Source organism: Rhamphochromis longiceps, linkage group LG4, assembly GCF_057381845.1.
Source record: "Rhamphochromis longiceps isolate RC_006_pf linkage group LG4, R_longiceps_female_GT1.1, whole genome shotgun sequence".
Lineage (NCBI taxonomy): Eukaryota > Metazoa > Chordata > Actinopteri > Cichliformes > Cichlidae > Rhamphochromis > Rhamphochromis longiceps.
The window spans coordinates 21,664,607-21,683,061 of record NC_140560.1 but is presented as its reverse complement, the minus strand read 5'-3'; the positions used below and the strand labels follow the sequence as shown (position 1 = coordinate 21,683,061).

General features: G+C 46.6%; 1 protein-coding gene across 1 annotated transcript in view; it reads right to left on the bottom strand.

The window, feature by feature from the left end:
• The window catches only part of rai1 (retinoic acid induced 1), a 57,135-nt gene that overhangs the window by 3,256 nt on the left and 35,424 nt on the right, over nt 1-18,455 (bottom strand). Inside the window, exons 2-4 of the mRNA XM_085403761.1 lie at nt 2,002-8,592; nt 1,709-1,802; nt 615-664 (exon numbers count right to left, since the gene is read on the bottom strand). Of these exons, the coding sequence (XP_085259887.1) occupies nt 615-664; nt 1,709-1,802; nt 2,002-8,520 (6,663 nt within the window). The 5' untranslated portion in view covers nt 8,521-8,592. The remainder of the gene's footprint in view (nt 1-614; nt 665-1,708; nt 1,803-2,001; nt 8,593-18,455) is intronic.

The following is an 18,455-nucleotide window of genomic DNA, read 5'->3' as shown; positions in this document are numbered from 1 at the left end:
AGAGAAATAATGAGAGAAAGGAGAGCAAGAGAGAGGGAAACGGTGGAGAGAGCATGTGGGGAAGATAGCAGGCAGTGATGGTGGGTGGGGTGTTTTGATCAGCAGCCAGCTTTTCATCCCTGTCAGTCTGCACAGAGGAGAACAGGAAAGGAAGAGGAAAAGAGGAAAGGAGGGAGGGAGGGAGAGATGCAGAGCGGGGAGGGAGGATGGGAGGCTACTGCCACTGCTGCCTCAATGCACCGCTGCTCCCTGCTGAATGTCAGCATCTCTAGCACCCCCTCCCCCTCCACACTCCCTCCCTCATTTGACCTTCCTCCTTTTGCCATGCAAACGCATCGCCACCAGATGGCGTCTGCCCTACAAGGAAGAACTGGACGTGGAGGAGACCATTCGAATGAACTCGGAGAACAGTGACCCTGCAAATGCAGCAGTTTGAAGTCACAGTAGCAGGCGATGGTAATAAAATGAAGGGCGCTCGTTGATATGGTGATTTTAACTCGCCGAGGTACACTGATGTTGCCTGTGAAATGCTGGGGAACTGTTAAACTAACTGTTAAAGCAGGACGAAGTAATAAAGCATGCTTTCACTAGTTTAGTGGGTTTTTTTTCCTTACCTCGTGTTTAGGACATTTGATGGAGAAGTCATCCTCGTGGAATGTGCAGCCTGTGCAGAAAGAGAAAAAGCAAAGAACAACAGAATGAGGTGTGAAATCTCAGATTCACATTTTACTTTGAATAAAAAACATACCAGGAGGCTAATCCTGACAACAACAACAACAACAACAAAACAAACCCACAGCTCTCCTCAAAAAGCACAAATGAATGGAAAAAAAACTGAGCTAAATAAAAGAGCGATGCAAGCGAGGGAGAGCATCAGAGGAAAGAGGAAGACTGAGTGGATACGTTGCAATGCAGACAGGCAGGCAGGCAGTCAGATATGGCTGGTGCACTCAGCGGGATTAAAAAAGGGCCTCGCTCTGCTCCCTGTGCTGGCTCGGCAGACGTGGCAGACCGTTTAATCCTCGCACTGTACTTCCTTGGCATGAGATAATATAAGGGGGAAACCATGTTACACATATGCTGGCACACGGACACTCTCTTGTATTAACAGCAACCACACACGAGCGCTGATGGAAATGCACGTTGGCCAAGTTGTTATAAGGTGTGCATGGCAGTGTTCTGGCAAGCATTTGGAAAGGAAGGCACGAACATGCAGACACACACATGCACGCTCAGCCTCCAGACAGCAGCAGCGTGGATGGATGGAGCCACAGGGGCTGTGGTCAATAATACACACACACATACATGCAAGCTCAGCCTCCTCCCTCTATCTCTTCGCTTTCTCCTTTTTGCACACTCCAGGGTTCCACTTTCCTCTCATCATTCCCTGTATTCAAAGCTCCCTTCTTCATTCCCTCTCTCTTTTCCTCTTCTGCTCTGCCCTAACACTCTCAGACATCTCTTCTCGCACTCAATAATGCTACTCCTTGATGCATTTCCCCCCCTCTCACTCTCATTTAACCACAACCACTTCCCCTGCACTCTCTTTTCATTTTTCCAACCTATTTTTCTGCAATTGTTCCCTCCCAATTGGCCTCTCATCATTCACATTCCCAATTTCCCTCCTCATTTCTCCCTTCTCTTCTTAGCTTTTTCTTGTCTTTTTATCCCCCTGTTGCTCCCTCCCTCTCTCGCTGTGGTCTCTTACCTATCTCTTTGGCGCAGACATAGTGGTATTTATGAGAGCAGCCTCTCCAACAGCAGCTGAGGGACGCCCCCACAATCTGGCACTTGTAGCAGCTCTGGGGTTAGTAAGACAGATGGACATATGGATCAAGACCAGTAAAGAAACAAACAGTTTGACCAACAGAGGCACATTCAGAAAGGGAGAGAAAAGAGGGGAAAATGTTAAAAGTTTTCAGCAATTCTGAAAGATATTTCTTAGCATCCAAACACATGTCAGATTGGTCTAAGATTCACTGATGATAACTGCTGTCGTACCGTTTGGGCTGAGGTGTTGGCTGCCTCCTTCAGTCCGTATAGCCTTCCAGCTACCATAATTATCCCCTTGGTCCAGATGGCACAGTTTTCATGGGCCCAGTGCTCCTTAGCCTCTGCCTCCATTTGTAGCCTTTGGAACAAGCTTTCATTGCCCTCTTGGCCCGTGGGGGCTCCTGTGTTGACGGCCTGTAGCTGCTTCATCCTCTTGAACCTCTCTCGGAGAGTTAACCTTCGTAGGCCACCTTCCCGACCCGGTCTTTCCATTCTTTCTGCCCGTCGAAAACGCCAGTGATGCCTGCTGCTGTTACTGCTAACACTTCCCTCTTGAGCGGTTGCTTCTGTATTTCCTTCCGTTTCTGGGGTGCCCTCAGTCTCACTCTTTGAGGAGTTGCCCGGTTCTTCGCTGCTGCCGCTGTTGTCGTCGTTGGTCTTGTCCAACTCTTCCCTGAAGGCTTCTGTGTGTGTAATCGTCAAGATTTTCCGTGGAACCCCGTCCTCTGTGTAGTAAGGTCCACATAAATCACCTAAGTCTTTGTAGTTTGCCGGTTTCCCACACAGGCAACATGTCAGACACCTCCCAACGAGATCTTTATTTATTGTGGGTCCCTGCAGCATGGCAGCAGTGTGTGGCACTACCTTTGCAACTGTGAAAGGATTCCTCATTCTGAGGATGCCCTTTTTTCTGCGTCTCTGAAATACGACCGCATCCTCCGCCTTGTTGACTATGGCACACCAGGAAGAAAAGTCTCTTGAGTTGTTAATCCGTACATAAGGATAGAAAGACAGTTTAGACCTTTGATGGATCCATCTACGCCTGATCCTCTTCACAGAAATGGTCTCGGTCTGTTTTTCTGATACTGTCACTACAGGACCGATAACACACGTCTCCTCGTTTTCTGTGATTCCTTTTTCCCTTCTTTCCCTTTCTTGTCTTTCTTTCTCCTCTTTTTCCTCCTGTTCACATCCTGCTGCCCTCACTACTGCCTCAATTACCTCGATGGCATCTTTCATCCCGGGTTTTGGCCCGGGCTTTTTGTGGATCTTAATTGGCTTGCCAGGAATCGGCTCTGTTGAGGCTTTGCTTCTTTTCCTTTTAGCTGGGCTTGCTGATGGTTTTCTGCCTCTTCGAGGTTTATGGATGAGGTCTGTACTGGTAACCTGGGGAGTTTCTATGATGTCATCTGTGCTGATTGGCAGAGGTACTGTGGGCTCTGTGGGGTTGACCTTGTCCTCCACACTCTCCTGTTGCTCGTCTGTTTCAGTGTTAGCCTCCTCAACTAAATCTGTTTCCTCTGAAGAGGACTGGCCTTTTCTTTTCTTCCTCCTTTGTTTCAGGTGCATCTCATGGTTGTTTTTGATGGCCCTTTGCTTTGCTAGTCTTGGTGTTGTAACTATTAGACTCCCTGCTTCCAAGGCTACCACTGAGGCATCTGTACTCTCCACCATGGCCCATCGCTTCCTTTTAGTCCTCACAGACTTGGCGGCAGCTGTAGATACGCCTTCTGAGGCCTCCGGTATCCACTCACCTGGAGTGCTGCCTTCTACTGCGGCCTCTGAACTCCAGACATTATCAGCTAGAACATCCTGCTCTGTCCCTGGTTTAATATCTTCCTGTGTTGCTTCATTTTTATTTACAACCTCTTCTTCCAGCCCTTGTCTCACCCCCTCTAGTGTTGGTGCCTCTGGACTCATGTCTTGCTTTTCTCTGTCTTGTGTCACCTCCACTTTCCTCTCTCCCACCTCAAGTTGCTTCTCTCCATCTTGTTGAGACTCTATCACCTCAGTGCTGTTCGTCACAATAGACGTCTCACCTTCCTTTAAGATACGCTCAGGCAAAGCCTTGGTTGTCATGTCATCAGTCAGACTGCTGTCTAGCTGGGGGATTGGGAGGTGTTTCTTTGAGCTAGGAGATGTAATCTTCTGCACCATGGCCTCATATTTCTGTCCTCTGCCTTTGCGTGGTGGGAGAACTTTTGTTTTAGTGGGGCACTGAGGAGGCACCACAGGCGGGTCACTAGTGATGTCAGGTCCACTGGTGTTGGCCAGAATGTCTTTGGTTATGGGAGTGACCACAGGTTCTTTCTTAGGCGGCCCTCGCTTTCTTCGTGGGCCACGTGTGACCTTCTCTTTAGGTGTTTGGACGGCCTGTTCCACCAGGGCGGGCTGAGGCGGTAACGTTTTTGGTTTGGGTTTTGGACCCCTCTTTCTTTTTAATGGTGTAGAAAGTTCTGAAGTAGGTTTCCGTTTTAGTGGAAGAGGGATCTTTTCCTCAGATTGCTCAGGTGGCATGTGTGGTGTGGGTGGGTCTCCTGTAACTTCATTATCTGTGACTGCAGTCTGAATGGGGGAGAGCATTTGCTCCACAGTTATGAGCTCTTCTTCTTTAAGAGAAACATCGCTGGCTTTAAATTCTGTGACTGTCTCTGTGAGAATATCTTCACCCATATTTTTTTCTTTTTCTTTTGACAGTTTTTCCTGGGAGGGCTTCCTGGATCTCAAAACCATATTTTTGCTCTCGTTCTCTGGCGTCTTTAGCTCATGGTGTGCTTGTTGCTCCTCTTGTGTTGCTCCCTGGTTTACTTGTGATATTGTAGATTTCAGGCTCTTCCTACTCCTGCTTTGCGGCCCCACGAAAGGCTGAGTGGTTTCTTCCTGCTGCAACAATTTAGGTTTAGCAAGTGAACCTTTGGGCCGGCCCACTGGGGCCTTGATGGGTGCAGTGTCAGTGTGGGACAAAATGCCTGGAGACTTGGGTCCAGGCTTAGGTCCTGGTTTTGCACCTGGCTTGAGAGCTGGTTTTGGACCAGGTTTTGGTCCTGGTTTTAATCCAGGTTTTGACCCAGGTTTTGGTCCAGGCTTTGAACCTGGTTTGGGTCCTGGTTTTCGTTTTATAGGAGTCTCAATTTTCGGTGGCAGTTCTGGTTCATTTGGCAGAGGTTTTGGTCCCTGTTTTGGTCCTGGTTTTAGCCCTGGTTTTGGGCCAGGTTTTTGGGCTAGTTTAGGCCCTTGTTTTGCACCTGGTTTTGACCCTGGCTTTACACCAGGTTTTGGCCCTGGTTTTGGCCCAGGCTTTGAACCTGGCTTTGGGCCTGGTTTTCTTTTTACATGAGGTTCGGCTTTAGGTGGCAAATCTTGTGCGTTGAATGAGCGTGTGCACATTCGTGAACGAAAACCATCACTTAGCATTTTGGGAGTCTGACTCACAATAGATTCCTGATGGGCTAGATCCATTTGATCTGAGAATAGCTCGGTTTTGCTTGGAGGCATGCTTGTTTTCTGTGTGTGTGAGTGGCCTCCTTCCTCTTCCTTTTCCCCCTCCCTCTCCAAGCTTAGCTGTTGCCTGATTCCCACACCTGAATGCATGATTCTTCTTCTGCCCCTGGCATGCTTACGTCCAAATGCCCTCGGCTGAGCAGATGGAGCCACAGGTTCTGGTTTGGCCAAAGGGGTTACAGCGCTGGAACAGCTGATGCCTGGTTCCATGTCCTCGTCACCTTTTTTCGGGGAAGGTGGAGTGTCTGCCCAGGAGGGGGCTGAGGGAAGTATTGACTTCCCTGGTAGCTGAGGAGAGTCTGGCTCCAGCACTTTAGCATCACTGTGATCAATATGATCCCTGGCCTGAGATGGAGGTGTTGACTTGTCATTGAGAGCAGAGAAGACTGGCATAGCAGACTGAGGCTGAGGGGCAGTGTCACCAATTGCTGACTCCATTTCAGAGGCATCTGCTGCGGCCGTTACTGCTGCTGAGTTTGGATGGGCAGGTCCCCCTGCAAACTCCTTGTCAGAATGGAGCTCAGCAGTCTGGCTTTCTGTCTTGCTGCCAATATCCCCAGACATCTTTTCTAATTCATCTCTTTTATTCATGTGCTCCTCTTTCAATGACTCGGTCAATTCCCCACCCTTCCCCAGTTCCTCCCTCACCTCTACAGACAGAGGTGGTGAAAGGGAACATTTCTCTTGTTTCTCTGTTTCTTTTTGTTCCTCTGCATTGGTTTTCTCCTTTTCTCTCTCTTCCTCTTCACCCTCTCCTTCATTGTCCAGGTCTCTTGTGTCTCTCTTGTCTGAGACACGGTCTTCCAAGGCCTCAACTTGAGGAGTTGGAGACGTGTTTTCTGAGCTGTCCTCCTTCCCTGTGGAGTATTGATCCTGCTCAAGGTCACCCCTGGAAATGAATGGCAATGTTTTCACTGAGCTCTCAGATGCAGTTGGAGACTCAGATTTGTATGTCTCTGATTTCATCTCCTGGCCAAAATGATCTTTGTGGCTGGAATCAGACAGAGCTGCCGGTGACTGTTCAACCGAGTCTCCTGCATTAGGTTCATATTTAGTCTGGTACACTGTCTCCTCATAGCAGTAGGCTTTTCCTGTCCCCTCTTTGTTTATTTTGCTGTAAACATCTGGACATTTCTCTTCATCTGACCATTTTTCTCGCTTCTTTCCACATTTTGTCGTGTCCACATCTCTCTCACTCTTGTGGTCAGGCGTCTTCTCTGTTGTCAATTCTTCTTTATCAGAAGATTTCTCTGTCCAGGCCGATTCTTCGAAATTCTCTTTGACAGGCTCATTGATGTGCTGCATATTAGAGGGAGAATCTTGTTCTTGCTTCATGGGACTGGGGATTGTAATGCTTGTTGGAGATCTCTCGTCACTAATGCTCTTCACTGGAGTGCTCATGCCATCTCCTCCCTGCCCTGATTGACATCTAGCAGGGTCAGGGGTGAGGTTGTGCAGACCTGAGTCGCCAGACCTGGTAGACATGTCATCGGGAGATGCCATGGAGCATGAAGAGGCTGTGTCGACGCTGAGCTGTGTGTTGTTATGGGCCTGGGCTGGACTTCTGCCCTGGCCAAAGTAGTAGTAGCCCCTGTCCAGCGGTTCATCGCTGCTGCTGGAGTAGCCACCCTCATGGATTTCCATGGGCAGCGGTTGATGCTGTGGGGTACAGTAAGCATCCTGTATAGGTCCCCCACCCACACTGCCACCACTGTCTGGATATGGAGGACTTTTGTATTCCTCACCCTTTTTGGATGATACTGCACTTCCAGCACTGCTGTTGCTCCCGCCACTGCTGCGCTTACTGCCTTTTTTGTTTGCAACCACGGCCTCTGAAAGCAGGAGCTGCTGTACATTATTAGAGATGCTCTCCACCTGAGAGGTGAGAGCATTCAGACTCCACAAGCTGGGGTTTGACAATAGCTTCTCTGAGAAGCGTTCTTTCATTGTGGGGACCTGCGGTGTTGTGGAATAGCTGTGCGGTATGCTGGGTGAGGGGTGTGAGCGTGGGGGCATCAACATAGTGTTGGCACTGGCTTGTTCCTGCATGCCAGCTGAAGATGATGAAGAGGAGGAGGCTGCTCCAGGGGTCATAGGTGGCTGGCTATACTGGAATGACTCTGGATTGGTCATTAACGGTGAAGGGGTGGAACTGTATGAAGGGGAACGCCCCACAGATCGGGCTGGGGAGTGGCTCGAGGAGGGGCTACAAGTCTGATAATACTGTTCTGGGGACCTGACAGGCAACTCTGAGAGACAGTAGTTTTGTTGGGCTTGGCTATAGTGTTGGTATTTTGGATGGGGTTCCTGGGGGTTGGTCATGGGCTGCTGCTCGTAACCTCTTGAGGGAGGCTGCTGATATCCGTAACTGTTTTGGCTCGACCTGTAGGCCCCCTGCTTCAGATTGCCATGGCTGCTCATTTGTCTGCCATACTGAGAACCTGGAGGCAAGTTGTACCCTTTGTAACAGTGGGGCATAGGGCTGCACTTTTCCATGTATGTAGATGGAGAGGGTGAGTGCTGCGGGTAGTGTAGGTGACTCTGGGGATACATGAGAGGTGAAGGGGAAGGGTTGGGAGGATGGGGCTGGTGGTGGGGGCTAGTATAGACAGGGGTAGAGGGCTGGTGGCACTGGGTCTGGGAGTGGCCCAGCATATTCTGCTCCATGTACTGGGAGGAACTAGGTGCAGGAGTACCACTAGACTCCAAACGTCCAACCATTTCCTGCTCATACTGTGCTAACTGCGCTGGGTCCTCCCACTTCTGCTGGAGGTGGCCCTCGCTCATATATTGGGCTGAATAAGTTCCTGGGCCCATGTGATTACTGTAGCCCCCGGGACCCTGCAGGTGCTGACTGGGATTAGGTGGGGGCACTTTGCTTCCTCTGAATGATTTCTTTGCTTGTGAGGGTGCTGAGCCCCCATTTCCACTCCCATTTCCTCCGCCATTTCCTGGGTAACCAGCGTAGGCTTGCTGGCTGTAACAGTCCTTAGGTCCGCCTCCAATTCCTGGTCCTCCAGTTGTCGGCATGCTTGTCGGGTTTGCCAAGGAATGTGCCTCGTAGCCTGACCTGGTGTGCCCCGGGCCTGGGCCTGGATGTGGACCAGGTCCTGGGTGCGGGTGTTGTGGATGGGGATGATGCGGGTGTTGCCGGTAGGTCTCCAGGCGGGATAATTCATGGGGCTCCTGCTGGTAGCAGGGTTGGTTGCTGTGGTAACCACCGCTGCGCTCACGGAAGGACTGCATAACGTTCTCCGTCTGTAGCCAGAGCAGGGAGGTGAGGTGAGACGGGAAAGGGGAAAGGGGGGGTTGGGGGTTCTGGAGGCAGGGAGAGAGGGAAAAGTGAGAAAAAGAAGAAATGATGAGGGTTAGTGCTGCTGAGCTTGGAGTTCAGCTATTCTGCATCTTCTCCTTTGATATTCAGTGTCTAAATCTATTTTTACTTTCACCTGGAGTCAAAGGAAAGTTCTCCCTTTCTATGAGAAACTAATGATGACAGTTTTTGTACTCCGGCTCACAAACATTCAGACACACAGACACAGGTACATGCACCGTTCACTCCTTTAATATATTCACTTCATCATCATAACATGATTACCAGTGTTGGGCAAGTTATTTTGAAAAAGTAAATAATTATAGTTACTTCTTCAAAAAAGTAACTGAGTTAGTAACTGAGTTACCAGATTCTAAAAGTAATTAATTCGTTGAAAAGTAACTATTGCGTTACTTGCCTCTGGGGTCCAGGGTATAATTGGCCATTTTAACCACTTTTGATTTTACCTCGACATTTAACCTTTAACAACTATTTACTTTGCCTTGTTTGGTATCATTCTTTTCAGCACAACCTCACGTGTCTGAATTTACAGTTATGTTTTCATTTTGATATACTGTATTAACACAACTGATCTAAAATCAGACAAAAACATCAAATCCGATAAAAAAAAGTGATATTTTCACTGAAACAACCACAAACATGTTCATTGAATCATATTTCATAACCTTAAATGCAAATATAAATTGTGAATTTTAAAATCATATGCACAAGTTTTGCACACAGCAAGTTATTTGCAGCCATTTACCTTTCACTCTTTTTTTTATAACCATTTCAAACTATTTACAGAACAATCAGCTGTTCTGCATTTTATAAGATGCCACACAAATTATTTGTGCCACTCCAAAAAAAAAAAAAAAATTCTGTCCACTATAAAGGAGAACATCACAGCCTGATACCTGCAGGTCTGACAGCAGCAGGTGCATCACTCCTGTTTTCTACCTGGAGACAACAGTCACCTCATTGTTCTGACACACAACACAAAACTATCCACAACACTACACACTAACTACACAAGACAACACATGAACTACACACTCCAAACATGCTGAACGTCACAAATCTCTCACATCTCAAAACTTGCTCTCTCTCTTTTTCTGTTCTTTCTCGCTCTCTCTCTCTCTCTCTCTCTCTCTCGCCGTCACTCCTAAAACTTCCCCCTCTTCCCTAAACAACCAAATGTCATGTCGCCATATCATTTTTTGATTGGTCGACATGGTGCATTTTTCCACCAACACGAACGTGTTAGGGTCCCTTGGTCGTTGACCCAGTGTTTTGTGTTTTTGGTTCTTTGATTTTGTTATTTCATTATATTCTAGCTTTGCTTTACGGGTTTTAGGATTATTCTTAGTTAAGGTTCTCTGGGTGGGGTTTGGTTAGAGTTTTAGTGTTCTGGTTTTCTGTCTGTGTAATCCTTAGTTGCTGTCTCCCCTGTCTGCCCTGGTCCCACGTCTCTGTTCCCTCTGTTGTAGTGACTGCATGTGAGTCTGTGTCTTTTTTTCAGTCTCTGTTATGTTTCCTGTTTTACTTTGAAAGTCCATGTCTCATGTTAATGTGTCTGGTTTTGCTTCCTTTGTCTCGTTAGTTATGTTATATTTGAGTTCAGCATTAAAGCTGTTTCGGTTTAAGTTTGTCTCTGGAGTCTGCACCTTGGGTCCTATTCCTGTCTGCACACAGCCGTCACTTAACAGAACGGGCGTTTTTTTGTTTTGTTTTGTTTTATTTTTTGGTCATAAGCAGAGAGTGCTTGCTAGCGCTGTCCTTAGACAGCAAACATGATGACAATATTGAGGAAAAAACGCGCGTATATTGTTTATCATGACTCTGGTTTTACGTGGCCTATCAACACAATTTAAAAACTGATATATATCACCTTGTTGCTTTGTCATCTTGAAGTGGTCATGTTATTGGCTTACCACGACTACTATATTCGTCCTCAGTCAAACAGCAGCACTCATGCGATTGTTTCCCCCCTAGCCAAAAGTGGGGCCAAAAGTGATTTGTCTACCAGAAAGTGATTGGTCCGCGGGAGCGTGCGCAGCTGCTTAAAGCTGTACAGCTACTTCCGTGCATATATATATATATATATATATATATATATATAAGGTGCGGTAAGCTGAACACAGCTTCAGCTGTCTGTTTGTTGAAAAATAGTAACGGACCGCATTTTCTTGTTAGTAACAGTAACGGCGTTGTAACGATAGGAATAGTAATTAGTTAGATTACTCATTACTGAAAAAAGAAACGCCGTTATTTGTAATGCCGTTATTCCCATCACTGATGATTACACAACAATAACTGTGTTGTAGATTTCTTAGAATACTACCAGCTGCTAACTGTTGTTCATACGTGAAGAAATGTGCATATATCTGTGTGTCTCCTGGATCTTTTTTTCAGTCTTTTCACGATGAAAGGTGTCGCACTGAACTTTTGAAATCAGCTATTTATTTATCATATAAATAAATAATGTTTGTACGGGTGTGGGTGAAGATGCAGGCGTGCATAAGCGAAGCCAGGCACATGTTCACAGACTGCAGGTAGGCGGGATAATAACAATGATGTGTGTTTAACGTTTTTAGGAGATTATTTGTAACCGTTTCAGGTCTCAAAACACGATCCACAAACTTCTTGTTCTCCTTATTTTCCTCAAGCTCTTCCAGAAACTACAGTTTCTTACATAAACAAGCATTGTGAAGCAATATTTTCTGGCTTGTTTTTGATGCAGCATTTCATGAAAGGTACATCCAAGCCCTCTTTTTCTCCCCGCCTCTCCTCTCCCTGCTTTCTCTCGCACAGATGCAAACTCCAATTTTCTCCAAGGGGAAGCAGGAAGTGCTACACTCTGTGTTGGTGTGCATGCTCTCAGTACACCAGAAGGGGTTTTATAGTGTTTATGTATGGTATATCTGAGCGAATGAGGGGATGTTTGCCTGTAATGTGTGTATGTGTGCATGTGATGGAGAGGTGCAGGAGGGTGATTGTTTTGTGGTTTTGTTTTTTTTGAGGAGGGGAGGTGCTTTCCTACATTCATATAAAAGAGGAAGGAGGGGTGGAAAGTGTTCTTGCTCTTGATCTAAAAAAGGAAAAGCGTCACCTGGAGACAGAACACTGAGCCTCTGTGAATGTGTGTGTATGTGTTTGAGTGTATATGTGTGTTTGTTGGGGAGCTTCAGCACAATATCCCTGCATTCTACCCACCCCGGGGACAGTGGTGCATCCCACCAGATGCACAGTAGCATTATTCATCACAGAAACACGGAGTGTGTGCGTGTGTGATAGGAGAAAGCTGTGTGCGAATGTTGCGTACATTCTTGCACGTTTGTGAGTGATTTTATTGGCGTAGGTTTGTGCTGTACAGTGTAGGTGTACAGATGTTGGTACTGCTTAATTATACACAAACACAAATGCACACAGATACAGATTCCCGTTGAGGTGGTGTGTATGTGTGTTTGTGTGTGAGTAGGACACTTGTTTACACAATGACCTATATAACATGCTTGTAGAGGACAAGGACCAAGCCTACCAAGCACAGTGAATAAGATGGCCTCAAACACACTGCATTTGAGTCTGTCTGTCTCTATTCGTCTCCTCAACAGTCCACTCTCAATAAGGATTAATTGGACTTTTAACCAAATGTGTGTATGTGTATGTCTCTCTCTCACACTAAGAAGCAAATAAACCAAAGGAATGCCTTCCCCAATCAATTTACTTCACCTCCATCAGTCTTTTCTCTTGTACCCAAATGCACTCGTGCATATGCCAGTGTCTACATTCCAGGCACGTCTCTCCTCCACCTCTGTGCTGCGCCTCCTCCTTTCATAGCCATCTTCCACAGAGAACCCTGGCACTGTGGAGTTGGCCGACTGCTGCATTTATGGTTGCGCTATGCCACAGCCTCGGTAGGGGTCAGAGAGGAGAGCGAATGAAGGATGCATGCTGAGATCACCAAATCTTCCTGGTTTAGCTGTCTATCAGTCCACCTGCGTCTGTTTAGTGAGGTAGTGCTAACATTGATTTTGCTGGTGCTTGAGCGCAGAGAAAGGAGGATGAAGGTGAAGCAAACACACGTACTGCCCGCTGTCCTTCCTTCTTATTAAATAGACTGTCTTCTTGCGGTTCTCAACACAATGTTATCTGTGCTGGGAAGGTGCTCATCTCCTCCATTATTCCATCATCTCTCCCTTCTTTCTTCTCCTTTTCTCTCTTTCTCTCTCTTTGTTTTTCTCTCACGCGCATTGAATAGAGAGGAGAATGGCAGCAAGAGGGGAAAGACAACGAGACCGAGCAAAATCGGGGTGTGGGAGGGGGAATTGAGTGTGGGGGATGCAAAAGCAGGAAAAGAGTGATAGAATGATAAGTTTGAGGATGAGGAAGATGAGGATGCAGAGGACAGAGGAGGAGCGATGATTGACTGAGTGGGCTTTACAACCTGGGCTCCTGGGAAATATGAGCTCCAGCAAACATCACACACACACACACACACACACACACACACACACACACACACACGCACACACACACACACACACACGCACACACACACCGGGGTCCAATGCATGCAAAATTGTAGATGTGTGGAAACTTACTATGCAGGTCCATAATTAGCCAAATGCTTCAGCTTCACACACAAACATGAGCTGCTACAAGTGATTGATTACCGCGGAGCACTTCTCCACTTCTTATCGAGAAAGCTTCCCTCAAGGCCTTCTCTTTTTTTTTAGTGTGTTACTGTAGATTTGTAAACCATGAAGTCACCTTGTGTATGACTTTCCATATGCATTAAAAGGACGTACACAGCAGGAGTGTCCCATCTCGAGTATTAGAATGCGTCGGTCTCCAAATAAAACACATTCAGGATGGAAAGACAGAAGGGAAAGAGCGAGAGGGAGGGAGAGATGGCTGAATCGGATTTTTCCGCTGGATGGTTCATAATGTGCAGAGCTGTGACTGGTTACAGCCTTCATTCGTTTTTTATCCTCTCTCTCCCTCGCTTTCATCGCATCATCTTCAGAGGCAGCTTGAGATGGGATTTATCTCCTTTCTCTATTGCACGCACGCACACACATACACACTTACACACACACACAAACACACAAAGGGAGATACAGACAGCTCTCTCTCTCTCGTTCCATCAACTGTGACTCTGAAGCACTTCTGCTTCAAATCTTTTCCTTGCACTCTGTCTGTCTGACACAAACAAACACACACAGGCACACACACACACGCATACAAAAAAAATGGCGGCATAAAGAGTGGAGGGATGGGACGTCTCCCTGTGTGTTTACCTCCCCAGTCATCTCAGTTAATTATGCATGCAGAGGCAGTTTGCTCGGGAGGTGGAGCGGCCTGGGAGGAAACGCACACACACACACACACACACACACACACACACACACACACACACACACACACACACGCAGACAAACATATACACGCATCTCATCACAGATATTCACAAAAAGTCACACTTCACCACCACCACCGGAATCATCACAACGCAACCTAGCACCACGCACGCCAAAGCTCGGCTCACATGCTCCTCGACAACCTGACAACGCATTTGAAAATAACCCAAACATGCCATGCTCCCTGCACCCCCTTGCTCTCTTCACTGCACTATACACACACACACACACACACACACACACACACACACACACACACACACACACACACACACACACACACGTCTAACACATCTGCCTTTAACACCCTGCTTAACACAGCACGCTCCAAAATAACACAGCAAAACCACTCGGCTGCTGCTCCCAATCAGTACGCCGCAATCCCCTCCCTAATTACACACACTTCAGTACGACGCAGAGCGTTCGGATGCCTCAAACTATCACTTGGCCTCTTCAGATTTCCTGTGCGTGCCCTCCCCCTCTCTCTGTGGATGCTCTGCCCTTTAACTCCATCACCTCAGGTTCAACACACTGGACAGGTGGTCAGTCTGAGTGACAGCTTCTCTGCCTCTCTCCTCCTCTCCTGCGCAGTGTCTGCCCAGACAGTGTGGGTGGGTTCCTTCCCAAAGGAGACGCTTAGAAGATGGAAGAAGCCAATATCTGCTCTGACATTTGTCTGTGGCCCACTGTCATGACACACAGCTGGAGGTCACAGGGGTTCACCCGCAGCCAGTCACATAGATTATTGGAGGAGACATAGAAGGGGGCGGAGACCTGCAACTGACACTTATAGACAGACGGGCAGACTGATGGATAGATAGTGGTTGAGGCCTGTTTGAGACTAACTTGAAGGGCCGATTTAGAGGAAACAAGGCGAAAGCTCCTAATTGACAGTGTAGAGTTTATGTTCACGTCAAACCCAAATTTAAGTTTCAGCCAGGAGGGGGAGCCAGAGATAACACAGCCAACAGAGGCAGATTTGTGGTTTTTTTTTTACAGATGTGGTTCTTTCATGTGTTATGGCATTTTTTTGGTCTTTATTGAAACTGGAGTATTCACTGTAGAAAAATCTAGTATTACATGTGCTGTAGGACGAATTGTGGCAGAGTGGCACCTACTGAGAAGTCGTTGCACATGTTGGAGTCATCATTTCCCGCAAGTGTAACGCCACCCTATTGAAATTCATGTTTTACACATGTATGAATGCAGCGTTCACCGTGTGCTACATGTAAGTGTTCGAAAGCAGCCAAATGTAGACATACGAGGTTACGCTTGCCTCTGCTACTATTGAAGAAGTTCAATGAAGTTCAATGATAATTAGAAGAAAATGAATGAATAGTTAATTTTTCTTGTGTATTTTTACAAAAACAACCTAAAATTGAATCACTTAAAAATTACAGTAAAATTTGCATGGAAATTTTACCAGGGATCTGGTTTGACCAAAACTTACGTGATTAAATTTGACGGTTGGTTCAGATCCAGATGTAGATCCAGAAATTTTGTGGCATTTTATGTCAAAAAAATGGAAATACAGATCATTTAAATAAAGAAAAACTGTTAGATGTCATCTAAGTGTTCTTGTGAAAACGTATCAGACTGATCAGGAACTGCTCTTCCCATCTTGGACTGCTCTGCCTAACTAGTCTGTCACCAAATTCCCTGTTTAACCAATTTCATATCCAGCAACATTTTAAGGCTGAAATGCCTCCATATCATCTAAATGTGAGTCTTGTTTAGGTTGATCTTGGAGATGACTTTGATTCCACGTAGGAATCCAGCTAATCTGAGGTCTACATTTGATGTAATTGGAGTTCATGCGTGTGCGAGATGTCGTCTTGTCTCTGGGGTTTGGGGATGACTCATCGGCATTCGCAGACATGACTCTAGACACAAATGTCTGCAGGTTCAGCGGGAAAGAATAAATAAAGGTCAGAGAGACAAAGCGAGGCAGATGTGTCTGTCTGCAAGCGAGAGAGAAATGCATCAGCCACCACAGCAATCTACTGGGAGGTTTAGGCTCAGAATCCCTATCTGGCTCTTAAGGCAGAGTGCAGAGGTTATCCCACCAGCCTATAAAATATCATTCTTTCTCTCTTCCTCTGTCTCTCTGTCTGTGGCATGAAAACAAAGACGTTCTACTCATTAGCAGTTGGACGGTGCCCAAATGTGCATCTGTGTCAATCTATTTCCCTTATTTGGCCGAAAAGCTGGTGATTGCCAATGACCTTTTCGACAGGAACAACTAAACAGTGGGACGTGTTAGGCCATAAACAACAACAATAGGGATTGCAGTCACCATAGTAACCACAGAGCCAATCAGAGAAGTGAAAACCTTGAGTGGCATGAGGCAATCACACAGGTAATCCTTGTGAGTGCGTACACAGCAGTGAAAATCAGGACACTCAGACACAGATTAGTCACATGTTAGTTTTGTGCATTTTTTTCAATAAAAACAATACAATATTATGTGATCAGATATTAAAGACTATGACGCCGACATTTCTCCTTATTCACGCGCCATAGGCACATGTGCACTGATATCTTTACAGGGTTTTCATTTATTTTCTATTTGCAGCCATAACCTGACGGCCTTTCGCTTTTAATCGCATCCTGGAAAAGTAGAGGGCTCCCAGTTTGTACGTGATACTTTGACAAGTTGTGCAGAGATTTCCTTGTTCTGCACTGAATCTTTGATAACTACATATTGATTGTTTTATCCCTCACAGAGAGGAAAAACAATTCGACACGATTCAGACTCAAATCAGCAGCATTTAGTCAGCTCTGTGAGCTCTTTCGCAAATCAACTCCGATTTGACTTTGCTACTTCTTCTTATATCACTTTGTTCATTATTAATAAACTGCTTCACTTCCCTGCTGAACAATAGGCTGAAAATGAGCATGCAGGCTGTGAAAGGATAAGTCCTGGACACCTATTTCTTTTAATATCTTCTTCTTTTTTTATAGCCTTGACCCAAAAATCATCGAACCCTCCCTTTTCCTGCTCCTCTGCACAACTCTCCTTTATCTCTTTTTCCTATCATCTATCTTTTCTTTCGCTCTGTCTTTCAGCGTGGTCACCTCCGTTGGGCAGCTGCCGTGCGTTGCCCTTTGAAGGACTAAACCTGGCTTTGTTGACATGGTAACGGAGTGATGAGACGAGTCCAAGTGGAGAAGGAGAGAGGGATGAGCGAAAGAGGGCGACATTCACACACATGCCATCAAGCACGCATTTGTAGGCTGTGCGTTTTTGGTGCAAAGGTTGTCTTGGATACGAGGCCCTGTGACAAGAATCAGGACAAATAAACCTGATTGCTCGTTACCCGTGTCCTGGTGTTTTTATGCTCTTGTGTGAGCGAGTCATTGTCAGTGTGTAGGTGGGCGACAACAAACGAAAGTCAATGTTGGCTTGCGGAACTCTTTACTAATATGTGCAAGCGCTTAGCATGAATATATTCGTGTGTAAAAGAGGGATAGAGCTTAATGATCAGGCTTGATTGACTGCAATATTCCTGCAGTGTGTGTGTGTGTGTGTGTGTGTGTATGTGCACATATGCGTCTGTGTCTGGTGGACTCTAAATGACCTTGCTGGGTGCAGATTGAGTGAGAGATATAGCCACAGAATAAAAGGAATAAAGAGAAAGAAGCACTATGTGGATTCATGCTCCCATAGTGCAGGTAACCTCACCCATGCCCACACACTTCTCTGCTTTTCTGTCTCCAGGTTTCTCTTTCTCCATCTCCCTTTCCCTCTCACGCACTCACAACACACACAAGGGAGTTAGGGTCCTGTAAAGTGGGCCGCAGAGCTACTTGGTATTCCATCAGAATCCTCCAGCAAGGGAGGATTGTGGAGCAGGGGAAAGAAACAATGCAGGAGAAAGATGATACACGGGAGAAGAGGACAAAAGCAAAGCAATCAAGAACGAGCGCGTTGGGTAAGTTCTCATATGCGAGAGCTGAAATCCACTTCGGCTCGCCCAAAAAGCAGGCGCAGGGAGGTAACGTACCTTCGCTTCAAGCGAATGTGCTGCTTTCTGAGGTTGAAAAACAGATGTGAAACGGCTCATATTTTGCAGTGACCCATTTTGGTTTGGCCCATCAAAGCACATCTTTCTGCCACAGACACACATACACTTACACACACACGTACGCACACACACACACACACACATCCGTCCTTTCCAGGTAATGGGGTGGAGTGCTCCACTGAAGCAGAGGGAACTGAGTTGGAGCAGGTCTGGTGTGACATCCCGGTTGGGGCTCGTGATGCGTTCCACTCCCATGTCTTTGGTCCCTCCGCTCATTTACACATGCGCTCACTCACACATGTGTAAATGTACGCAAATTCACTTGGTCTCACACATGCAGACACACACACTGATTTGCACCTGCTCCCTCTTTGTGCCACTTCGGTTCATCTAATTGATGATGCTGTGTCACTCCTG